General features: G+C 55.7%; 1 protein-coding gene across 5 annotated transcripts in view; it reads right to left on the bottom strand.

The window, feature by feature from the left end:
- Positions 1-554: 554 nt before the first annotated feature.
- Positions 555-25,453, bottom strand: part of SORCS2 (sortilin related VPS10 domain containing receptor 2) — a 552,106-nt gene continuing 527,207 nt past the window's right edge. For 2 of the 5 annotated variants that reach the window (XM_016951273.4, XM_016951277.4), the window contains exons 18-27: positions 23,114-23,285; positions 17,414-17,600; positions 16,175-16,308; positions 14,563-14,686; positions 13,009-13,121; positions 11,759-11,884; positions 8,009-8,108; positions 7,056-7,158; positions 4,216-4,364; positions 1,022-1,190 (exon numbers count right to left, since the gene is read on the bottom strand). In XM_016951273.4, the coding sequence (XP_016806762.3) occupies positions 1,126-1,190; positions 4,216-4,364; positions 7,056-7,158; positions 8,009-8,108; positions 11,759-11,884; positions 13,009-13,121; positions 14,563-14,686; positions 16,175-16,308; positions 17,414-17,600; positions 23,114-23,285 (1,273 nt within the window). In that variant the 3' untranslated portion in view covers positions 1,022-1,125. Of the gene's footprint in view, positions 1,191-4,215; positions 4,365-7,055; positions 7,159-8,008; positions 8,109-11,758; positions 11,885-13,008; positions 13,122-14,562; positions 14,687-16,174; positions 16,309-17,413; positions 17,601-23,113; positions 23,286-25,453 lie in introns of all 5 variants that reach the window. The other 3 variants (XM_016951276.4, XM_016951274.4, XM_016951275.4) reach the window with 3 other exon arrangements.

Here is a 25,453-nt window from a genome sequence, read left to right as displayed (position 1 = left end):
GTGGAGACCGCACAGCACTGGCGCGCAGAGGGCTGGGTTCGGCCACCTCTGCTGTGACCGTGCTGTGACCTTCAGTTACTCTCCTCCCTGGGCCTCAGTTTCCCCTTCTTGAAAATGAGGGTCACGCTGATGGCCCTTTCAGCCCTGCCATCCTCAGCCTCTCCCAGCTTGGTTTCCACCCAGGTCCCTTTGCCTATAAGGAACTGCAGAAAACTGGTATATCTGGTGCCGTCTCCACCACCCACCTTTCTGGGGGCTTCTGGCTCCTTCCAGAGCCCAGACCCGGTGGGAGAACAGCCATCAGGTGGGAGAAGCCTGCGGGATGGTGCTGCTTGCTGGTAGGAGTGAGGAACCATGGGCACTGGGTCCTGAGCCCGCCCTACCCCGTCTGCCCTGGGGAGAACCAGGGAGAGCTGCTGCCCCTCTGGGCAGAGGAGGCACCCTGGGCACTCAGGGAAGGGGCTCCCGAGTACGGGACTCTGACAGAGCCACCCCGGTGGCCACCGCCAGCTATAAAGACAGAGAGTGAGACACCCCCACCACCGCCAGCAGCTACCTAGAGAGGCATTTACAGAGCTGCAGTTTCCAGCCGGAGGGCATGGGGTGCCTGGAAGGTGGTGTGGTGTTGGGAGGGCCTGGCTACCGGGCTCCCACAGAGGGACTGGGTGGCCGCACAGGTGGGAGTGAAGAAGCAAAGTCAGGGAGGCCCCGGCCTCTGCGGGGAAGGAGCCCGCAACGCAGTGTCTGAACGGGTCTGCAGCTCTTGCAGCCTGAGGTACTGGGAGGGCTCCAGGACGACCAGCCTCAGCCCAGAGAAGTCAGGCCTCGGGCTGAGCGACAGCACGTGGGGCGGCCATGTGTGGGGTCTGGGGGCAGAACCTGCCTGAGTCAGGCCTGGTGTCCCATAGGGGCAGGGCCATGTCCGGGGGGTCCCGGGGGGTCCCGTGGGCCCCCGTGGGCCTGGGCGGGCTTGGATTTATCAGAGGGGGTGGTGCCTGTCGCCTGGTGTGGCGACGACTCAGGGAGGGGGCTTTCCGCAGGTCTCTGAGGGGCGCCAGTCCAGCCGCCGGCTTTGCTGGTGGTTCTGTGCCCTCCGTGGGTGAAAAGACAGATGCTGGGGTGGCATCAGCTCACCAGGTAGCTGTGCATCTCTCGGGAGTTGATGCTCAGGACCACGCCTGAGTGGTTGCCTAGGAAACAGAAGAGACGCAGGTCCCGTGAGCACAAGCCCGGGACTGGAGACAGGGCCACAGGGGACACGGTGGTGGCCTTAGGCAGTGCCTCGAGCCAACGTGCAGTGGGCCTCCCTGGCTTCCTTCAGCCCGTGCAGGTGCAGGGGGTCTCCGCGGTTCCTAGGTGGGTGCCTGAGGAGTGGGCTCTCCCGGTGCCATCACAAGCAGTGGGCCCCAGAGGGCCTGAGAGGTGAGGCCCAGGCCGGCCCCAACCCGCCACAGCCACTGACCTGCGTGGGGATCGCCCCCGGCATCGGCAGCAAGGGGGTGCGAGAGGGGCTGAGGCTCTGCCCCCTCCTGGCAGTGGGCGCTGCAGGGCGTAGAGTGGCGAGGCCCCGGGAGGCGAGAGTGGGAGAGAGGGGGGCATAGGGATGTCAGTGCCAAGGGGTGAGTCGGGTGTCCCGGGTGGGGGCTGGTTAGGAGTCAAGGAGACAGGTCGAGGACCCAGGACCCAGAGCTGCCCCGCCTCAAGGGCACCGGGAGACACGGCTGGGAGCACCCGCAGCACAGCCCAGCCACACCTGAGTCCTTGCCTGAGTCCTCACCCATCCTTCACCTGGCTGGGCCTTGGCTTCGTCATCTCTAATGTGAGGGTCAACCGCACCCCTCCAAGGACTGGCGTGGGTCATACGGGGAAGTGCGGCTGCTGCATTGGCAAGGCTGGCATGGACCAAGGGCTTGGCTGCATGAATCTTACTACCCCACTAGGATTACTCTTTAGGGGCTTGGAAGCAAAAAGCCATCAGGGGCTGGGGAGCCGAGCTCTGTCTTCCTGAGACCCTGTGACCTCTGTCCACTCGAGAAGGCCTGGGGGTGAGCATGGGGGTGACGCCGCCTGCAGGAGAGGGAGCCCCAAAACCACCTCCTGCCCCAGCAGGAGCAAGACCAGTGGAGGGGTCTTTAGAGTTGTAGGACGCTCACCCGCGGCCCGGGGCCTTCGGGGGGCACACAGCTGTACAGCCACTGAGTCAGGCTTGAGCCCGGCTCCACCTCTTTTCACTAAGTGACCTGGGGAGGTTGAGTAACAGCTCTGACCCTCAGCTTTCTCATCTGCGCAGTGGGCGCAATGTCGATGTCTGCCTCCGGGAAGTCAGACGGTGTCTGGGAGGCGCTGAGCTGGGGCTGACACAGAGCGAGCGCTCCGTGAAGTACGTGGGTCCTGTGATGTTTCCAAGTCTACAGACGCATCACGCCATGAGGAACACACCTGGGCTGGCGATGCTGGAGACAAGGGACCCCCACCGGGGGTGGGGCAGACAGGCCTGGTGAGGGGCTGGAGAGCTCGCAGGGGAGGCAGAGAGGGACCGTGGCCGGTCCATTCAGCTGCCCTGACCCCTCTCAAGAGAGTGTGAAGGTCACAGGCTTTGGGGTCTGGCTGGCCGGGGTCTGGCTCCAAGGTCAGCCAGTGGTTGGCTGGGGCCGGGGTGAGCGACTTCTCCTTTTTGAGCCTCACTTTCAATAATTTGCACAGTGGGGACAGCGGTTTCCGCCGCTCACGTTCTGAGGATGTCCCGGATGCAGAGTGTGAGTGACGCTGGAAGCCGGATCATCAGAATGGCAGTGGCAGCAGCTGGTGGTGCCAAGACCTCTGTGGCTTCCTGTGCGCCGTTCTCTGCTCCAGAAGCTACCGCAGAACCCCGCAGCAACGGTGAGATGTGTGTGCCGACATCACCATAAAATCAGGCCCAGATGGGAATTAAGAGAGAACAGGAACTATAGGGGAGACGCCAGGTCCCTGGGGTCTGCCAAGATGTGACTTCCAGCTCCGTTCACCACCAGCTGTGACCTTGGGCAAGGACAGTCCATGTCTTTGCACTTCCATGTCCTCAGCCCTAGGGAAGAGCCTGCCTCCTCGGCTGCTGATCTGAGACAGGCATGGAAAGTGCCCACACCGCCCGGCTGCCGGCTGCACTTGCCCGACACGGCATGCAGGGCTGGTGCCACGGCTCTGGCAGCACAGGCTCCCAGCCCTCTGGCAAGTCTCAGAGCCTCCTGGGCCTCAGTTTCCCCCCTCATCCAGAGGAAGAGCTATAGTGCCTGTTGTGCTGGATGGCATCATGCTCTGACTGCGGCTGAGGGATGCAGTCCGTGTCCCCTCCCCTCAAACATGGACAGGGCAAGACACAAGTGACAGTGTATGACTTCAAGGCTAGGCCCTGAAAGGGGTGTGGCTCCTGCCTGGCCACCTCCCTCCACATGCTCTTGGAAGTCAGCCGCCATGCTGGGAGGAAGCCCAAGCCACACAGCGAGACCATGTGTAGGTGTCCCAGTCCATGGTCCAGGTGAGGGGTTAGCTGACTGCCTGCATTAATTGCTGGCCATCTGAGTGAGGCAGGCTTTGAGATGACTGCTGCACCAGCCATTGACTGCAGCCTCATGAGAGACCCTGACAGCGAGCAGCCTGGCTGAGCCCAGTCAGCTCCCACACACCAGAAGAGAAAACGGCCATAAATGATGCTACGCCACTGAGGTGGGCGGTTTGTCATGCAGCTGTAGATGACTGATCTTCTCCTTGCTGGGCATGACCAGGAGCGAAGGGGATCCCATCAGTGGAAATGCTTCGTAAACTGTAAAGTGCAGTGCCGCAGGTCCATGTGTGGGGTGCTCCCTAGATCACCACTGCAGTGAAGGGGAGGACTGGGAGTGTTGAGGGAGCAGCTGTGGGGGAAAGGCCTCCCACGTCCTGAGGCCCGAGTCAGGCTTCCTTTCAAAGCCAGCCATGTTTCCCATCCTTTCCCTGCCTCGGTGGGGCTGTCGGGGGCTTTTGGTCATTGCCAGGGACGGGGCCCTCAGCGTCCACAAGTCTCAGATTTCATCTCTGCGGGCAGCCCTGGCAGGTCCCGTCATCCCCTCATCAGATGGAGGGGACACAGTGGGCCCGACCGACCCGCTGGCAAGGGCTGCTGGGCCAGCATTTTGCTGGCCCCAGCGGCCCAGCGGGGTGGCCTGTGGGAGGGCGGGGTGGGTTTGGGGCAGACGTTACCTAGAGTCTGCGAGTCGAGATCATCATCTATAAACTCCTCACCCTGGACAGCGCCCTGGACGTCCTCACTGTGACTCACAGGGCTGGTCATCTCCTGCTCCTTCTCGTTGTGCATTTGGGCGTACACGGTCCTGCCTGGCCGTTTCCTGCTGGACAGAGGTGAGGGCAGCTCAGCTTGGAGTGGCTTCCCAGGCCGCCTGTCCCTGGAGCCTTCCGCTGGCCGCCTGGCCACACCGAGTGTGGTGCACGGTGCCCACAGCACTCCAGAGGTGCCTACCCCAGCCCCAAGTTTTGCCTCCTGCCCCATCGCTGCTCAAAGCCACTTCCTCCAGGAAGCCCTCCCTCCTGCATGCTCCCTCGGCCCTGGGATTCCCTCTGCCCTGACACATTGGGTGATCACTGTGTATCTGTCATCTCCCCTGAGAAGCGAAGCGTGGCCATGTGGCAGGGAGAGGGCATGATATCCTCTTTCCCCTGACCCCCCATGCCTGGCCACCCTGCCACTGGGCTGGGCACACATTCCCGCAGGAGGCACGAGCCGGCCCAGCTCTGAGAGGCACTTGCTGAGCCCCGTCCAGGCGTCCTGGGGGAGTACTGTCCTCGATTTCCCAGGGAGGAAAGGGAGAGGGTGGGCACAGCCCCGCTGCCTCCACTGGGACCCGGCTCAGGACCCGCCCTGGGCCAGGCTCCTTCATGCACGACACCCCACTTAGTCCAATCAAAACCCAGGGTCAGGGTCCCATTTCACAGATGAGGGGACTGAGACTCAGTGGGAGAGGGGGGCTTTCTCAGATGCAGTTGATGAACATCGCCAGCCCTCTGGAAACATTTTAACGGCAGGATGGGGTGGGGCAGGACCTGTGACTAGCTCTGAGGGTGACAGAGGGTGGCCAGTATCACCTATAAGCTGCAACACTTCACCACTGGATTTATATGCTCAAAGCAGCGCTGCTGCCTCAGTCTAGAGCCTTGAGAGATGAGGGCCAAGCCCCTGCCGGGCCTCAGGGACATGTGGCTGAGGGCTTTGACTGGGTTGTCAGTGCTGCCCAGCCCAGCCCTTGAGCAAGCTGGGAGCTCCCGAGGGCGCAGGCCGCACCAGAGCCTAAAGCCTCAGGCCGCTGGGGACAAACGGGCGTTGCTCTGCTGTGAGATGGAGCCTTGAAGTATATTGGGCACTTCTGCCTATGCCCGATACATTCAAGCTCCCAGAGACTGGAGTCACAGCCCTGGGGCTTGTCAGCACCAACTTTAAGCTGCTTTTGTTTCCAGGGCAGTCGGGTGCCTGGTTTCAGGACCTGAAAACCTGGGCTCGAAGGCCGCCCCTGCCACCTCCTGGCTGTGACAAACCCCAGTTGCAGTGGCCATGGGATATAGGCTGGAGGGGGAGCACACAGGAAGGAGGTGGGATTCCTGACCTGGGCACCTGGTAGAGGACAGTGTCATTTGCTCAGCACCAGCTTTGGGGGAAGAAGATGCTGAGTTTGATTTAAATTTGCAGTGCCTACGGAACCCCTGGATAGACCTGTTGGGAAGCCAGTGCCTCTCTGAGTTTGGAACTTGGGAAAGACCACAGGACAGACCCTATTTTACTTCTTTGCCCCACAAACTCCTATTCATCCTTCAGGATCCCCACCAGAAGTCACTTCCTCAGGGAAGTCCTCCCAGATTCTCCGGTTCAGCTCTGAGTGCCTCAGGCCAACCCTTTGGGTGGAATTGAGTAACAAGGCGGGTAAGGAGCTCCTGGACGCGCTCCCAGACAATTAATGCTGTGTCCCAGAGCCTGGGCCAGCCTGTGGAACGGGGGCACACATGAAACTACTACTCAAAAGACCCGCAGTGCATAAAACAGTGGGACCGGGAGCAGGAGGAGGGGTTGCGGGAGTCCAGGGCCCATGAAAGGCTGGGGCTTGGCATCGGGGAAGGGCCCGAGGCTCCAAATAAGCCGAAAGGAAGGGGTGAGCTGTGGCCTTTGATGGTCCTCAAGGGTGACCCCGATGGGGAGACTGAGGCCCCCGGAGCTGAACCAGCAGGCAGGGGAGAAACAATAGGGCCAAATCTGGGAGTTGCGTTTGCAGGGAAGGAGTCTGGTGATGCTGCCGGGGCCGGGTCACTTTGCTCATTCCAGGTCTAGCATCCAGGGAACTTCAAGTTGTCCAGCCCCTGCAGGGTGGCCATGACGCATCCCAGCGCTGGGGGATCACACCCATTTCACAGCCAGGGAACAGGCTCAGAAGGAAAGAGAGGTATGAAAGCCCCTCCCAATAAACAAACACTGTTCTTGCCACCTCACCCCAGCCTCAGCACAAGCAGCTCCCTCATGGGGACACCCAGAGCCCTCCCCACGGGAGCGCCTGGCAGGAAGCTCAGCAGCTCTCAAGTGCTCTCGAGGGGAGGGAAGGGATGGGCGGGTGGCCGAGGAAGCCTGGGATGTGGGTGGGCCTGGGTCAGGTCCCAGCTCTGAGGCTGGCCGTCTGTGTGACCTTGGGCATACTGCTTAACCTCTCTGAGCCCGGTTTCCTCATCTGTGAGATAGGCAGTGTCCTCCCCGTGAGGTGGGTGGGGCTGAACGGCATGATGGCTGGGATGTCCTGGGGAGGGTGGAGGAGTGGGTGGGTGATGTTCTCTGGGTTGCGAGTGGCGGCCGTCTCTTCCAGGGACCCCACAGGTGGTACAGAGCCAGGAAAGCACCTCCCCCTGCAGCCCATCACAGGCACAAACTCTCACCACTCCCTTCTGAGGCCCTGTTGGGGCCCTTTCTAGATCTGCCTGAGTGAGTTGGGCCCGGCTGCCTACAGCCCCATGGTCAGAGCCCCGCAGAGCAGGGCAGCCAAGGGCCTTGCCTTTTGAACTTGTAGAGGATGAAGGCTCCCGCTGCGAAGAGCCCGATGACAAACAGCACCACTACCGCCCAGTAGCCGCCACCGCCGCCCAGCTGCTCAGCACCTGCAAGCAAAGCGGTTGTCAGTGGAGGGCCTCGGGCACCGCCCATCCCTGTCCCATCCCCAGCCCATCCCGTCTGTCCCCCACCCGTCCCCAGCCTGTCCCCCGCCCATCCTCAGCTTGTCCCCTGCCTGTCCCTGGCCCATTTCCTGCCTGTCTTCAGCCCATTCCCATTCCCTCCCCAGCCCTTCCCCAGCCCATTCCCGGCTTGACCTCTTCCTGTCCCCCACCTGTTCCTGCCCGTCCCCTGCCTGTCCCTGCCTATCCCCTGCCTGTCCCTGCCCCAGCCTCCTTGGTGTGGAGGCTGTTCCATGCCCGTGGCCGGTGCTCCTGATGTGGCTGAGAGGGGCCAGAGGCCATAAAAGACCAGGAGTGCGTCCTGTGTGGCCTTGGAGAGGTCCCTGCCCCTTGACCTGGCTCCCACTGGGGATGGAGGCTGTGGGCAGAGCTCCCCGGCTATGTTGATGCTGGTGTGGGGTGAACCTGCTGAGTTTCAAGGGCACGGTGTCTTTACAGAGCAGAGCAAAGCTCATCGGCTTCTGCAAAGGCTTTTGCCCCAAAGGGGAAAGGATGACTGACAGCCGAGGAGACAGCTCTGTGGGTTGGGGAAGGGGCAGAGATTATCCGAGACCCGAAGCGTGGGTATCAGGTAAGAGCAGTGCTCCATGGGGCATCCGCAGAGGAGAGCGGGGTCCTGGGTCTGACCTGGGTGGGTTCTCAGTTCCATCAGAGGTGAACACCCACCAGGAGCGGGGATACGGGCCATCTGCCTAAGGGCCCTGCAGGGACATGGCTTCTCCAGGGCCTGGATGCCTCCTCCACCCATTCCGCAGGGGAGCTCCCAGGGGCTCACCTGTGCCTGTGTGCCGCAGGGCCACCAGGACCCGGACTCCGCCTTGCAGGAGGAAGCTGATCTTCTGTGCGTTCAGCACCTGCTGGATGGCGGCGAGCCTCTGCAAGCACAGAGGGGACAGTGAGCGAGGCCTCCATGGGGGGTCCTTTGCCAAAAGGGGAGGGGGATGGGGTCCTCCTCCAGGAGGGGAGTGAGGGGTCTCCACGTGTTGGGGGGGTCTTCTACCGGGAGGAGAGTGAAGGGGTCCTCCATGGGGGGTGGGGGAGGGGGTCTGCTACAGGTGTAAGGGGAAGAAGGGCCCTCCTCTGCTGGAGAGAGTGAGGGGGTGTCCTCCACCAGGGGGGAGGGGAGCAAGGTCTGCTGGGATCCACCAGAGGGGTGGGGAGAGGGAGGGGGATCTGGTGGGATCTACCAGAAGTAGGGGAGAGTTGGGGGGTGGCTCTGGGATCCACCAGAGGGGGATGGGAGAGCTGGGTGGACCACTGTGAGTCCTGCTTGGACCCTCTGCAGCCATGGGGCTGGGCAGGCCACCTGGCCCCACTGAGCCTCGGTGTCCTCTTTTGTACCATGGGAATAATCACCCACAAGGGAACTTTCACCAAGAACCATGGAAGGGACACAAAGGTGACCCAGACATGGCTCTGGCCTTCATGAGCTCTTGTTTTAGTCGGGAATGTAAAAGACACAGGCTACGGAGTGTGCCAAGTTGGGGAAATGCAGGGGTGCTCCAGGAGGCTCCATCCCCCAGTGGTGGTCAGGGAAGGCTTCCTGGAGGTGGAAGACCAAGAAGAGAATAAGACAGGGCAGGACAGAAGAATTAGACCCCCTACCTGAGGGAGGGCTATCCCAGGAGGTGGTGCTGGGTTGTAGGGTGAGGGATGCAGGGCCGGGGGCACCTATAGCTGGAGAGGGCAGGGGCCAAAAGGCAGCCAGCCTTGTGGGCCACGGGCATCCTCCTCCAGGGTCTGCGTGACGTGACAAATGCGTGAGGTGCCCGGCACAGAGGAGGGCTTCCTCCTCACCCCTGTCACTCCCTCCCGGCCCCTCTCACTCCCTCCCGGCCCCTCTCACTCCCTCCCGGCCCCTCTCACTACTTCCCGGGTCCAAGCATCAGTCATCACCCAGGGCTGGGTGGGCTCAGAGACCGGCCACCTTTCACAGCACTGGTCAGCTCTGTTATTTTGACAATAGCCATTCTAACAGGTGTGAGGCCATGTCTCACTGTGGCTTCAATGAGCATTTCCCTGATGATTCGAGATGGTGAGCATGTTTTCCACATACCTGTTGGCCATTTGTGTGTCTCCCTTTGAGAAATGTCTACTTGGCTCCTTTGCCCATTTTTTAATCGAGTCACCTGTTTTCTGGCTATGGAGCTGGGTTTCTTACGTATTCTGGATGTGAACCCTTGTCAGAGGTATGCTTCAAGAATCTTTTCTCCGATTCTGTGGGTCATCTCTTCACTCTGCTGATTGTTTCTCTGGCTGTGCAAGGGTCTCCTAGTTTGACATCCTGTTTGTCTATTTTTGCGTTTGTTGCATGTACTTTTGGGATCATCTACAAAACAGCATTGCTCAAACTGACGCATAGTTTTTCACTATGTTTTCTTTTGGTGTTTTTACAGATTCAGGTCTTACATTTGTCTTTAATCCACTCTGAGCTGGATTTTGTAGAGGGTGTAAGAATCTAATTGCATTCTTCTGCATGTGGATATTCAGTTTCCCAACAATATTTATGGGAGATATTCTCTTTTCTCCATTGTGTCTTCTTGACAGCTTTATTGAAAATCAATTGACCGTACATGTATGGATTTATTTCTGGGCTCTATTCTGTTCCATGGGTCTATGTGTCTGTTTTTATGCCAGTACTGTGCTATTTGGATTAGTGTAACTTTGTAATGCATTGTGAAGTCAGGGAGTGTGATGCTTCCAGCTTTTTTCTTTTTGCTCAAAATGGCTTTGGCTATTTCAGGCCTTTTGTAGTTCCATACAAATTTTAGGATCTTTTTTTCTATTTCTGTGAGAAACGTCATTGAAATTTTGATAGACCTTGCATTAAATCTGTAGATCACTTTAGGTAGTATGGACATCTTAATAATATAAATTCTTCTAATCCATGAACACAGGATATCTTTCCATGGATTTGTGTCTTCTTCAAATTCTTGTACTGGTGTTTTATGGTTTTTAGTGCACAAGCTTTTCACCTCCTTGGTTTAATTTGTTCCTAAGTTTTTCACAAGTTTTTCACCTCCTTGGTTCAATTTTTTCCTAAGTAGTTTATTTTGCTTTTAATTTTTGATGCTATTGTTAGTGGGATTGTTTTCTTGATTTCTTTTCCAGGTAGCTTGCTGTTAGTGTGTAGAAGCGCTTCTGCTGTTTGATTGACTCTGGTCCTTTCTGACGGTGGCCGTCGCCAAGCCTCACTTCTCATGTCTGTAAAATGGGACGTGGCACCACGTGGGCATGCTGGAGTGTGCACTGTCCTTCCCCTGCACGGGCCACGCCTTCCAGATCACCTGAGTGAGCGTCAGTCTCCCTGACCAGTGCAGGCTATGTGAGCTTCTGGTTCATTTTTAGAAACTGATAATAACATTTACTCTTTTAAAGTGTACAATTTAATGCATTGTAGTATATTCCCTAAATTGTGCAAGCATTACCACTATCTAATTCCTGCACGTTTTCATCCTCTCCCAAAGAATCCCCTAGCCTTAGCAGTCACTCCCCATGCACCCTCCCCCAGCCCCTGGCAACCACTCATCTATTTCTGTCTCCATGGATTTGCCTGTTCCGGGCATTTCATGTGAATGGAATTGTACGCTATGTGGTCTTTTGCAACTGGCCTCTTTCACTTAGCATCATGTTTTCAAGGTTCGTCCATGCTGTCAGAGGTGTCAAGGGCTTCGTTCCTTTTGGTGGTCAAAGAATATTCCATTGTAAGGATGGACCACAATTTGTTTCTTCAGCAGCTGATGAGCACTTTTTGGCTACGATGAGTAATGCCGCTGTGAATCCATGTACTGTGGATGTATGTTTTTGTTTCTCTTGGGTATATACCCATAAGTGGACTTGCTGGGTCATGCAGTAAGTTAGGTATAACTTACTGAGGAATTTCCAGCCCGTTTTGCACAGCAGCTGAACCCTTTCCACCAGCAGTGTGAGAGGTTCCAAGTTCTCTGCTTCCTTGGCAACACTTGGAATTGTCTGCTTTTTAATGTTAGCCACCCTAGTGGGTGTGAAGGGATTCTGGTTCATCTTTGAGTCCCCTTCCCACACCTGTCACATGGCAGGTCTTTTATCCCCTCCATGAGGGCTATTACTTGGAAGTTGTCCTGTGCAATAAAGACATTTGCCAACTGCATGGGGGCTGACTTCTGCTCGGCCCTGAAACCCACACCCTCGGGTGTCTCCCTGACAGTGCTTAGCCTCATTTCCCAGTGCTCCTGGCAGTCAGGTTGGGGCCATGTGACCATCTCCAGCCAATGACATGGGAGAAGAAGTGAGCGAGCCCCCTGGGAGGTGGTCCAGCCTGTGCCCTTCCCCCAACTACCTCTGCCGCAGTGACCTTAGAGGCTGTGTGACTTCCAGAGGGCGTAGCCACAGGTGGACGAGGTCAAGCCACCCTGAGTCAGACTGTGATGCAGCGAGAAAGACGCCTTTATGCCATGAGCCACTGAGACGTCCCTGCTTGTTGTAAATGACCCGAGCCCTGGGATGTGCAGGGAGGACCTGGGAGTGCAGCGGCCACAGGACATACCTTATCACTCGAGAGGCTCCTCTTCCTTGTGGGCCTGGGAGGGGGCAGGAGCACGTACAGGTCGGCCAAAGTGGGCAGCCCCGGCTTCACCACAGTCACCAGAAGCTCCTGAGGGACGCTGGTCTCCTGCGGGGAGAGTTAAGCCACTTTGGTCCTCTTGTCTTCCTCATTCCCTGCCTCATACTGGGGCCTCCAGGAACACCCTCTCTCCCTTCTTGGCCTGTACACCTGTCTCACAGGCCGTCCCTGACCCCTGCATGGCGTGGGGATCCTTCCAGGGTCCCAGGGTACCCTGAGCTACCCCCTGCACCCAGCTACCCAGGGCCCTCAGCCCTGCTATTCAGGACCTGTGCCGTCACACTGGCCTCCCCTTGGCCAGGCCTGGCCCTCAGTCCATTCTTCAGACCATGACTAGAGTAAGCACCAGCACCTTCCTCCCTGGCTAATGTCCTCCATCACAAGGCTCCTTACCACACCATTCCAGGTCTGTGACCGGGCCCCACTGACTCCAGCTGCCTCCCCCTTCCCACTCCCTAACACCCCAGGCCCAGCCAGGGCCATACACCCACAGAGAATATGCTCTCAGCCCATAGGCACTGCTCATGTAGGTGCCTCTGCCTCCTGGAAGTCCCGTTCCATGCACTTCCATCTGGCAAACCCTGATTCAACCTTCAGTGCCCAGGACCCTTTTACCAGCATTATTCATGGGAGGGGAAGCCTGGTCAGAGTAGGCCTCAGCCTGTGATAGCCTCAGGTGGCTCCAGAGGACTGGTCCTCTCTCACTGGGGGGCCAAGGGCCTTGGGTGTGCTACAGCCCGCCCTGATGTCTGCCCCCTGGGAGCTCCTGAGGCCAGTGAGCACACTGGGTTCTTCTCTCTGTCTTGTGTCCAGCCCAGAAGAGAAGTTCAGTGAATGAAGGAAAATTGCTTTAAAGAGACTCTGGAGCACTGGAGGACGACAGTGGGGTCTCCTGCAAACAGCAGGTGGTCCCTGGACTGTGTGCATGGAGGGTGCCTGTGGTCCCTCCCCTGTGAGGTGGTGCTCCAGCTGCAGGTCCTCCTAAATAAGGGCAGTGTGCCTGCCCCCCATCCATAGCTTTCAACATCCCCAGCTGGCCCGAAGACCAGAGCATCGTGTGCAGGGGCAGTGCCACCCGCCTCTCCTTTCCCTGGGCACCCCGGGGCCCTTGGGCTTCTCTGGATGCCGGAAGCACCGTGGGGCTGGGGAGGCTCTAGGCTCTGGGTGGACACCTTGGAGAGCAGCCGGGTGACCACCAGGCCCACGTCTTCCCTCCACTCAGGGGTGTTGGGGTTGTAGGCATCCAGCTCCTTGGAAAACTGCAGAGGCATGACTTGAAATTGATCTGGAAAGACGCAGAGAAGGGAGACTGGTCAGTTCTGGACAGCCTGGCTCTGACGGCTCCAGGGTGGGGGTCGGGGGCAGCCACATGCCCTGGATGGTCCCGTGAGGCCTTTGATTCAGATCCCAGGGCCCAGCAGCCCCATCGTCTTCTCAAGCAGGCCGACAGCAGTCCTGATTTAGTGTTTGGAAACCAGCTCCTTCCCTGGATGCCAGCAGTGGTGGTCTGTCCCAGGCAGGACCCATGTCACTGGCTGCCATCTCATAACAGCAGTGACAAAGATGCCAGTGATGATGATAAAGATGCGCTGACCCAGGAGGGAGGCCTGGTGTGCACCAAGCCTGCTCTGTGAGATTTGCCTCCTTGACTCACAAGAATGAACACACCCTATGAGGTCAGCCTCTCATCCATCAGGGATCCATGGACTTCAACTTGCTGGTCCTCCCACCAGATTAAGAGTCCCTTGAGAGCAGAGGCCCTGTCTTCTTCTCTTTCTCCCACATTTCCCATGGTCCATGGCTCAAAGCCCAATTCTAAAGTCACCAGGGGCTCCAGAGATAAACTTTAACCTCTCCACTTCTCAGGCCTCAGTTTTCTCACATGTAAAGTGGGAGGAGGCTGTGCAGGGCTGACGGGCTCAAGGGACAAGTGCTTTGAGGACTGCAAACCCAACATCTTACAATGAGGGTGGTGATGGCATTTGCAAAGCTCCCAGCCCAACAATGAATGAAGAATAGCCAAGGGCAGCCTCCTCCAGGGTGTGAAGGGCCTGTGTGGGCAGCCCAACCCTCCGCACACTTGTCCAACTAAATATTTAACTGATGGCTGCTGTCCACAGTAGAGGCTGTTCTTAAAGCAAAATGAGGGTTTATTGCTGTGATGTTGGTGGCAATGAGCTCTGCCTCCTTGACAAGCGGGGGTCTCCTTCAGTCTTAGGACCAGTTGGTATTGTATATATCTCCCACGAGGGACTAAGAGCCCCCAGTGAGCACAGATAAATGAGGATGCAGATTCAGAAAAGGAGGCTCAGCGTTTCTCTAGACAGGAGTCCTCTTTAAGCTGCCATCATGAGACAATGCTTAGGCTTGGCCAGAGGTGCCAAGAGGACAGGGGCCCTGGAGGCAGGCAGAGCCAGTGCCCAAACCTGGCTGTCTTGCTGCTGGGTGACCTTGTCCCTGGTGTGTTGTGTCCCATGAGTGTCTTGGGACACAGGATTTGTCAGTATTTATTTTACAGATGGGGAAACTGAGGCCAGAGAGACCGGGAGACTTTGCCCAGGCCACACAGCCAGGGCAGGGCTCTGTTTATCCAGCCCCTCCCTCCCCACCCCAGGGCCACTCAGGGTGACCAGGACATCCATGGCTTACACGACCCATGTGGCCTGGCTTCCTGGACTGCAGCAGAGATGCAGACGCCGTGCTGCCAGACCCCAGGAAGTACTTACCCAGCACACGGAGGACCCTGGAGTCCTGCAGCACCGAGTTCCCACAGGCAGCCTGCACCGTCACACGCACGTCGCCCGTGTCCGAAAACCGCGTTGTCACAGAATTATCCAGGGAAAGGAGGGGCTGCAGGGGCACAGCAGGGCTTAGGGGCCTGGCCGAGTGAGGCAGCGGCCGTGGGGGACGCTGGCCTATGGTCGCTGCCTCACTGAGAGCATTGCTGTCCCCTTGTTCCCATCAGCAAATGGGCCCATTATGGACATCCTGTGGTGGCAGCACCCAGGGAGGCGTGGGGCGGGCAGCCGGTTCTTTATTTATTTTTTTTTTTGAGACAGAGTCTTGTTCTGTTGCCCAGGCTGGAGTGCAGTGGCGCAATCTTGGCTCACTGCAACCTCTGCCTCCTGGGTTCAAGTATTCTCCCACCTCAGCCTCCCATGTAGCTGGGCCTACAGATGTATGCACCCCCATGCCCAGCTAATTTTTGTATTTTTAGTAGAGATGGGGTTTCACCATGTTAGCCAGGTTGGTCTCAAACTCCTGATCTCATGGGCACCTGGTTGTAAGCCAACACAGCACGAACTTGAGGTCCCAGCACCCCCTTCCTTCTCAACAGCTCCCCAGGCCTGCCCCCCACGGGCATTTAGGAGGCCTGATGTGGCTGCTGGGCTGGGCCTTCACTCCCTGCCCATGTGATCTCCCATCTCCACACATGGCCACCGCAGCTGTGGATGAGCCATGGCTCTGTCATCAATGGCACCAAGCCAGTGCCCAGCTCAGGATCCAGCCATGGGGATGGTGCACACTCAGCCGGGTGGGCGCCATGTTGCCGCAGAGACAGGAGAGGCCACCCCCATGGGTGTGGATGTGGAGGCAGAGGCTCTGCCAGGTGAAGGGACATGTGTGGAGCATTCAGCTGGAAGTGGCGGAGCCGAGGTCTGAACCCAGACCCTGAGCTCCTTCTCAGACCCTCCCCATTCTAGAGAAACACAATCCAGAGCCCATAGCCCTTCCCCTTGCTGGGGCTCTGTGTCAGGGCCGTCAGCTGCTGGTAGGGGGCTTCCTGCCTGGCGGTGCTGGGCTGTTTGCTGAATGAGTGGAGGATGCCCTTCACTGGGTCTTGCCCCCAGTCCAGGCATTCTGCTAATTTGGGCTCTCTCCTGCTCAAGAACTATCTGTGGCTCCCCACTGCAGACAGGGTACAACCCAGGCCTCTGAGGGAGGCTTCTGAGCCCCCTTGACCTCTTCTTCTGTAAAGCCTTCCCTGAGCCTCTCACTGCAAATGCTCTCTCCTTTCCGGGAGCGCTCATGCAGCCCACCTACCTGCCTCTGTGACTTCTACCACCCCCAACTCAGGTAATCCACCACGTTCCCATCTCTTTCCCAGGAAAAGGCAGGGTCTAGTCTGACTCATCTGGCACCATTGAGCAGATGGGCCCTGAAAAGGCACCCATGGAGGGTGTGCCCCTCTCAACTGCCCCAGGAGGGGCCCAAGGTTGAGGAGTGCACCCTACACTGGTTCCTTCTGCTGAAAACCTGGGGCCATGCTCTGCCCCACTGTGCACCTTGTGGGGAGCCTGCGGGAAGAAGGGCTGAGTGGGGGCAAAGCCAGCGCACCTGCAGGCTATGGCCGATCCACCAGTAGAAGACGGTGAGGTTGGGGTTCAAGGGAAGCAGCACAGCTGTGAGGTTCACCTCCTGGTTGAGGCCAATGACAGGAACCACCTCCAGGTAGAGGGCCTGCAGGGGCGCTGTGGGGACCCAAAAAGGCCAGGGTTAGATGATATCAGGGCATGGGGCATTTCAGAGGCTGCTTAGTGATCACTGTCACCAGCAACTTCATTGCTATCATCACCACCACCACTACCACTATCATCACCATCACCACCACCACCACCATCACCACTACTACCATCATCCATTCCCACCACTACTATCACCACCATCACCAACACCACCACCATCACCACTACCACCATCATCACCATAACTACCACCATCACCTCCACCATCATCACTGCCATCACCACCACCATCACCACCATCACCATCCTCACCAGCACTATCACCACCATCATCACCAACACCACCACCATCACCATCACCACTACCACCATCCATTCCCACCACTACTATCACCACCATCACCAACACCACCACCATCACCACTACCACCATCATCACCATAACTACCACCATCACCTCCACCATCATCACTGCCATCACCACCGTCACCATCCTCACCAGCACTATCACCACCATCATCACCAACACCACCACCATCACCATCACCACCACCATCCATTCCCACCACTACTATCACCATCACCACCACCCTATCACCACCATCATCACCATTACTACCACTACTGTTACCATCATCACCATCACCCTATCACCACCATCACCACCACCACCACCACCATTGTCACCATTATCACCACCACCACCATCACCACCATCATCATCAACACCAACGTCACCATCATCACTACCACCTCCACTATAATCATCATTAGTACCATCACCACCATCACCAGTACTGCTATCACCATCATCACCATCACCACCACCACCATCACCACCACCATTGTCACCATTATCACCACCACCACCATCACCACCACCACCACCACCACCACTATCATCAATATCACCACCAGCTACCAGCTCTGCCCTACTATTGTATGGGTCATCAGGGGTGCGGGTTTGAGCCCAGCCTCCCTGCCCTCGGGTTCACCGTCCTGAGTACCAGGGGCCTAGAGCAATCCCGAGGGCTTCCCTGTGTTTCCCCCAAAGCCAGGTTCTCTCTCTCAAAGGGAGTGACCTTTGGCCTCAAAGGGGCAATAAACTTACAGTTGACCTGGACAAAGAGCACCGCCTCATCGTGGCCCGCTGTGTTCTCTGCCCTGACGGACACGCGGTAGATGCCAGGGCTCTCGTAGCGGTGCCGGATGGGCTCCCCGGTCAGTGTAAGGTTCACGTACATAGCCTTGAAGCCGTCCCCAAGGTCCACCTGGTACTTGGTAGTCAGGACATCGCCCTACAGGGAAACACCATGTGGCCACTCAGGAGTGGGCCTTGAAGCTGAGGGGCCAGAGTGGTTCATTCACTCACTCACTCACTCACTCACTCACTCATTCATTACCGCCCTCCCTTCCTTGAGATAAGTGGGGCTCTGGGGACCCACAGGAGACCGGGCCTGGTTCTGCCCTGGAGATTCTGCCTGGAGTGTGGGGCTGACCAAGGCAGCTGGTTTAACCAGGGGCTGTGGCCAAGGGACATTTCAGAACAATCACCCAGCGGCAGAGAGGGAGAGGGAGAGGCCCAAGGGTGTCATCAGAGAGCAGCTGGGGGGCAGTCAGGGCCCGGGGGAGACCCACTGAGGCCCGTGCTAGGGATGGAGCCAGGAAGGTGAGGGGCCTCCCACTGCGAGGAGGGTTTCGGCAGGGGAGAGGAACACATCTGGAAGTGCCTAAGCCGCCTGCCTGGAAACCAAGCAGGATTTTCCTTTCTGGGAAGCTGTGGTTCTTAATTTTCTCTTTCTCAGACCATGCGGTACCAGGAGTGACGCTGAGATGGGGCAGGGTGAGTGCAGAGAGGAGCTCCCACCAACTGCCATCCCCGCGTGGCACCGAGTCACCCAGAGAGGCCGCTCCACCAGCTCCTTCCACCTTCCAATGACCGCATTTCCCTCGCAGAGTGGGGGACTGAGCGAAGGAAACAGGAACTTCTTCCATTTATGGCTCATGATCACATTCTCCCTCCCTCCCTTCCTCCTCTCCTCCCCTTCCCTCTTCCTCCCTCGCCGGCACCAGGGGCACGAGGAAACCGTTTCCAAGTGATGATGAAGGAAACAGTGTGATTACTAACCACTTAGCCATCTTCTCAGTTTATACCAGCCAAACGTTGAAAGTTGATAGAAAACTTTTACGTAAATCCTGTTCACTTAACTTTCTCCACAGACGTGGTAAATTGAGCAGTCAGTGTCTCCCCAAAATTCACGTCTACCAGGAACCTCAGAATGTGACCTCATTTGGAAATAGGGTCTTTACAGGTGTCATTAGCTAAGATGAGATCATAGTGGATTAGGGTGGGCCCTAAATCCAGTGACAGGCATCTGTGTAAGAGAAAGGAGAGGGAGATTTGGGCACGGACAGAGGCTGTGTGGAGGTGAAGGCAAAGGCAGGAGTGACTCTGCAAGGGGCCAAGGAGTGCCGGGAGCCCTGGAAGCTGGAGGAGGTGCGAATGGATTCTCCTTTGGAGACTTGTGTGGGTTCAGGCCACCCGGCATGAGATAATTTGTTATGGGGTCCCCAGGAAGGAGACTGCAGGATGCTCCGTTCTCCCCATTTGACAGGTTAGAAGACTGAGGCTCTCCAAAGCCCAGGACCCAGGAGGCTGCTCGCTGGTTGTGGTTCTTTCTGTTTAATGGCAGCCTTTCAGGGTGGGGCGGGGAATGAGGGGAAGCGCTCAAGTCTGAGCTGCTTCCACGGAGGGAAGTGTTTCCTGTGCTAATCCTGGGAAGGAGAAGGCATGTGTGACCCAGAGTCAGGACCCGTGATCCGCTCAACCTGGGTGAGGCGCCACCTCTCGGGGCCTTGTGTTCCTGCCTGCAAGGGCTGCGCTGATGCACATTTAACTTCTTAAACATTTCACTTGGTTAAAATAACTTGTCTTTTTCTCCTGACCACAAAAGTAGTATATTCTCAAGGTAGAAAATAATATAAAATACAAATAGTAAAGCAAAGAAAAAGAACAAAACTAAATCTCACCATAATACCCTCCATTCACATCTTGGTATATTTCATTTAGATCCATTATTATCACTGGTGCTTAAAAAAAAATTAAACATTGTCTTCTGAGATAATGGTAGGTTCCTATGTAGTTGTACGGAATGATACAGATCCACCCCGTGTGCCCCATACCCGGCTCTCCCCAAGGCTAACATCTTGCCAAATGATAGTATCACGACTAGAAGGTTAACACTGATACAGGAAAGAGACAGGACAATTCAGCCAGCACTGGGACCCCACCAGGTGCCTTTTGCAGACACACCCACTTCTGCACATTAGCCCAACTCCATGGCAACCATTAGTCTTTCTCCATTTCTATAACTTTGATAATTTCTATTCTCTTTCTCCATTTCTGTATTTCAGGTGTGTTATATGAATGAGTTGCACAGCAGGGGATCATGTGGGAGTGGCTTTTTTCACTCAGCATAATCCACTTGAGGCTCATCCAGGTTGAAGCAGGTATTATTATTATTATTTTTTAAGACGGGGTCTCACTCTGTTGCCCAGGCTGGAGTACAGTGGTGGGATCTTGGCTCACTGCAACCTCCGACTCCCAGGTTCAAGTGATTCTTGAGCCTCAGCCTCCCAAGTAGCTGGGATTATAGGCATTCATCACCACACCTGGCTAAGTTTTGTTTTTTTAGCAGAGACAGGGTTTCGTCATGTTGGCCAGGCTGGTCTCGAACTCCCGACCTCAGCTGATCCACCCACCTCGGCCTCCCAAACTGCTGGGATCACAGGCGTGAGACACCGTGCTGGGCCCTGCTGCAGGTATTAATAATGGATTCCTTCTTACTGCAGCATGGTATCTCAGCATGGGGGCACCCCAGCCTGTGCAAACATTCACCCACTGCAGGGCACCTGGGCGGTTTGAGTTTCTGGCCTTTATGAATAACACTGCTATGAACAGACACATACAGGTTTTTGTGTGAACGGAAGTCTTCATTTCTCTGATATGACCGCCATGAGTGCAAGTGCTCAGTCCTCTGGTCGTTGCATGTTGAGTTGGTTAAGAAACTGCTGAAGTGTTTTCCAGAACACCTGTGGCATTCTCCAGTCTCCTCAGCCATGCGTAAGTGATCCAGTGTCCTTCCCTGCATCCTCACCGGTACTTCATGCTGGCGCTATTTTTAATGTCAGCCATTCTGATAGGTGTGCAGGGATGTCTGGCTGTGGGCTTCCCTGGCGGCTGATGGTGTTTGTCAACTTTTCGTGTGCTTACCTGTCATTCGTCCATTCTCCTGGTGAAACGTCTTTTCAGTTCTGCTCATTTCCTAACTGGATGGTTTGTTTCCTTGCTGTTGAGTGTTCTTCCTCTAGTCTAGGTACTGGTCCTTGTTGGATATGTGGTTTGCAAATACTTTCTCTCACTCTGTAGCTTGCCTTTCATCTTCGTAACATGGGTGTTTCACAGAGCGAAAGTGGCTGATCCTGATGAAGCCCAATTTATCAACTTTCCTTTTGACTGGCTTTCAGTGTGAAGTCTGAGGACTCCTCTCCTAGCCCTAGATATTCTCTCCTGTGGTTTTTCTAAAAGGTTTATAATTTTTACATGCGACATTTAAATCTAGGCAATTTTGAGTTCATTTTTCTATCGGGTGTGAGGTTTAGGTTGAGGTTCATTTTTATTGGATGAATAAGCCCTCCCCTCAGTGAGTTGTTTTGGCACCGACGTCAAACATCCCTCGGCCATATTTATATGGGTTTATTCCTGGGGCCTCTATCAGACCTTATTTTTAATTCTTAAGATATTTACAAAACTTAGACTCCCCTAAACCCAGTGCTGTTTGCAAGATAGGTTGGCCTATGTGTGTGAGAGAGTGTGTGAGTGTGTACAAATCTGCGAGTTTGAGAGTGAATACATGAGCGTGTAAGCGTATGTGTGTCTGTTTGTGTGTATGTGTGAGCGTGTGTACCAGTGAGTGTGTGCCTCGGACCTGGATCCTACACTCCCACCAGCTTCCCTAGCGTAGCGGGTGGCCTCTTCCCGACAGTAGGTGCACAGTGGGGTGGGGGTTGACTCTCCCCACCAAGAGCATCTTTTGATCACTCTCTTCACTTCCGCCAACTCCAGCTCCTGCCAGCAGAGCAGGCCCAGCAAGGGTCCCGGCCCCCTGGGCGGTGGTAGACTGGCTCCCATAGAGACGCTCCGCAGATGCGACTGCACTGCCGAGACGCCAGGCTCTAGGGGGCAGCAGAGGGCCATTTTTTCCTGGAAGTCGGCCCTGGACGGGCAGCCGCAGCGGGGTCTACTCTGAGGGTCCAAGCGGGACAGGCGGGGCAGCGGCTCTGTCCTCCTGCCGCCCCAAGATGCTGCTGCGAACAGAGGCGCCCCAGGGCTGCCCCTGGCTCCGAGGAGTGTGGGTCCTAGGCCCCATCTCCGTCAGCAGCCTGCACCAGGGAACGGCTCAGGTCTAGGGGCCCCAGACTCAGTCTCTGTCCACGTAGAGTCTAGGGGCCAGGGACCCCAATGCCAGCCCTGCCACTCATTCCCGTGTGGCCTTGGGAGAGTGACTTCTCTGTCCGAGCCTCAGTTTCCCCAGCTATAAAGCAGGTTGGCAAGAGGACGCCACTTGAGGTGGGGCCAGGAGTACAGGCAGTGGCTCGTGCACAGCGCCCGCCACGGAGGCGCTGGGCAAGCACTGCTCTGCGTCGTCTTGGGCCTCAGTTTCCATGTTTGCCTCAGACCAGGCTCCCTGCTTTCCAACTCCAAAGACCTTTGTCACCAACATCCCACCCCACCTTGGCACCATATTTTGAAGGACATTTAAACAGGACACACATCACTGTGAAGCCACACTTGCTGCATCTCCTGTACTGTTCACCGGAGAGCCAAGTGTCCAGGAAAGCTGCGTGGCGGGAGAGAGCCCAGGGTCCTAGGCGCTCACCCTCCGGGTGCGACACGGATGCATCGAACCCTCTTTTGCCCTTTTCTGTCATCTCGAATTTTCTGCAATGCTTGTAAGTTTTTCTAGGTTTTGTTTTTGAATTTGCTACAATGAGCATTAGTTTATTCAACAATCAGAAAAATAAGCATGTTACAAATTAATTTAAAAGGACTAGAAGGAAATACAAAAAACTAACAGTTGTTACCACGGAGGACTGGGGGGCTTTTTGAGAGATATTTATACTCTTGATATTTTGTGTGTGTTTTCCAAATGTTCTACAATGAACATTCATTATTTTTAACGTCAGAAGAAAATATAACACTTGTTCTAAAGCAAAAAAAGCAAGCCTGGGAGGCTGGGAGGAAATTTCTATCTGTGTTTGTGTGAGTATTTATATCTGTATCTGTCCATGCACACACAGGATTTATTTTTGGTTGTGTAATTATAAGTAATAGTGTTTTTAACTTTCTGTTTTTCATAAGATCCCAAATTAACTAAATCAATATAATTACAGGCTTAAAAAATGTATTACCACCCACAGGAATGAATACATTTTATACCAAGGCCAGTAACTACACCCTCCCCCACCCGATGTGTGAAACCACGTCTCCTTCTGCTCTGCGGGGACCCTAATACCCCCTACGTCCTACTCTATTCTCCTTCATGTCTCTTTCATTGTTAAATGCTGGTCTCGACTCAGGAAGTGGATTTCCAGCCCCCTGCGGCCTCCTTCAGTCTGGACAGGCTGGCTGATGACGATGCCCTGAGTCACTTCTAGGCAGAGGAGACACCCTCACCATGCCTTCTGCGTGCCCAGTTGGAGCCGCCCCTGCCCGACAGTCCCAGGAGCCTGCTGGGAGGTGCTCGCTCACCTGCTCCTGCCGCACCACAAACAGGACGTCCTCTCCAGGCCGCACGGCCACCGCCTCGCCTTGGATGCTGACCTGCAGGCCCCGGGGCGGCGTGAGGGGGCACTGCAGCTGCACCTGACTCTGCTGCATGTCCACCCCACCCTCACACACGTTGGACACCACTTTCCGGTACCTGGATTGACAAGAGAGGGTCAGGGTCCGCTTCAGACAGGTGGCAAGGGATGGGGCCCCATAGTCTGGGGAGGGACGTGCTTGCCACCCAGAGGTGGCACTTGGCTTCCCACCCCTAGGACTCTACTTGCTAACTCCCAGTCACCTCCTGACTCCACCTGATTGCTGTTACAGCCCCATTTTAGAGATGAGAACACTGAGGCTCAGAGGAAGAGGGACTGATGGTGGCAGCATGTGCTTCGGAGGCGCTGGCATCTCCGTGGTCTGATCATATTACTCACAGTAACAGTAATAGCCACCGTTAGTGCTGCAGAGGGGCTGTTTAAGCAGCCAGTTTGAATTTCACGGTCTTGCTGAGAAAGGTGGAGGACAGAGTGCCCGAGAGGGCCTGGGGTCCTGCCTCTACCTCGCCACTGGCTCACAGTGTGGCTGTAACCATGGGCACACACACCCCTCCTCCTGGGCTCCATCTCCCTGTTCCCTTGAGAGACCTGGATTGGGCGATTCGTGACTAATCACTGCATTCATGAGAAACCTATTTACTGAGCATCTATTATGGGCCAGGTAGTGGGAATGGGGGTGATCGCATGCAGCCCCTAGATGCTGTGCAGAGCAGACCCTCTAGTGGAGAGGCAGAGGCGGACCTGAGCAGATCACGTCAGAGTGAAACCACAGCTGTGATGGCGCTGGCTGGGGCATCCCTGGGGACCTGGTCCCTGAGAAAGGGGCTTTCAGCGAGAATGGGAGGATGAGCAGGAGAAGAAAGAGCATCCCAGGCCATGGGAACAACATGTGCAAAGGCCCTAGGGTGGGTCTGAGCCTGGAGGAGGAGCGGGTGTGGCACGAGGCTGGAGAGAGGCCCTGGGCAACCTTTTAGGAGAGCCCTGAAAGGGGTGGCCTCATCCAGCTTGCTACTTGTGAAGCTCCCTCAGGCTACACTATGCGTCTGTGAAAGTGGCATTGCTGCCAAGGTGCTGGGGGTACCTGTCTCCCCAAGGCTGATCCCCCCTCTTGCCCTCAGGGCCAAATTCTCCCAGATGGCTCTGCCACTGAATAAGCATTCAGAAGTTGATCATGCACAGGCCCATTTGATTAGTGCTTTGAAAGAAAATACCCTTCTCTAAGGGCTACCCACCCGTGGCACCTACAGCGTGCAGATGGTATGAGATGAAATCCTTTGTCTTGATCAAGGTCCTGGCTCTGACACTTCAGACAAGAGTCCCTGTTGTCAAGCCCAGGTGGATGTGCAACCATTGCAGGTTCATGATACATGGGTGAATGGGTAGACAGATGGGTAGATAAGTAGATGGATGGATGGATGGATGGATGGATGGATGGACAGTGAATGAATGAATAGATACATGGTGGATGGATAGATGGATGGGTAGATGGATGAATGGATAATGGATGGATAGATGGGTGGGTGGATAGTGGATGAATTGATGGGTAGATAGATGGATAGGTGAATGGATGGATAGATTGATGGATGGTGAATGAATAGATGGATGGTGGATGGATAGATGAATGGATGGATGGGTAAATGAATGGATAGATGGATGCATGGATAGTAGTTGAATGCCTGGGAGAATGGAAGGATGAATGGAAAGACGTATGGATGAATGAATGGATGGATAAATGAACAGATGATGGCTAACTTGATGATGGGTGGATAAATGGGTAGATGGGAGATGAACGAGTGATTGCATGGATGGGTGGGTGGATGGCAGGAGACATGCTGGTGAGGCCAAAGCCTGCAATTTCTGGTCCTGCCTCCTGTTTCCTCATGTTCCCTCAGGGGAAGTAATGGGGATTTTCTAACAAGCCCAAGGGCTTTTCTCTTCCTCTCTGAAAAATGTCCTCAAAGAGAAATGAGGAAATTGGGACTTTCTGACGGAGCACGTTTGGGACCTCCTAAAGCTGAAGGCTCACAGCTTTTATGTACCTAACATTTTACATGAATTGAATCCTTCATAGCAGTATGTCCAGCCTCTGGTGGAGGAAAAGTATCTTAACTGCTTGCACTTGGTGATGCCTTCCCCTCATGCACAGCTTGTATTCAGCAAACCACAGACTGAAGGAACACCTACTGTGTGTTGTGGAGCTTACAATTCAGCAAGGAGGACAATTAGGTGAGTGATGACAATAACTGGGATTCGTGCTGTGACAGAG

Source organism: Pan troglodytes, chromosome 3 (assembly GCF_028858775.2).
Source record: "Pan troglodytes isolate AG18354 chromosome 3, NHGRI_mPanTro3-v2.0_pri, whole genome shotgun sequence".
Classification (NCBI taxonomy): domain Eukaryota; kingdom Metazoa; phylum Chordata; class Mammalia; order Primates; family Hominidae; genus Pan; species Pan troglodytes.
Note: the sequence above shows the minus strand (reverse complement) of the source record. Positions and strands in the feature narration are given on the sequence as shown.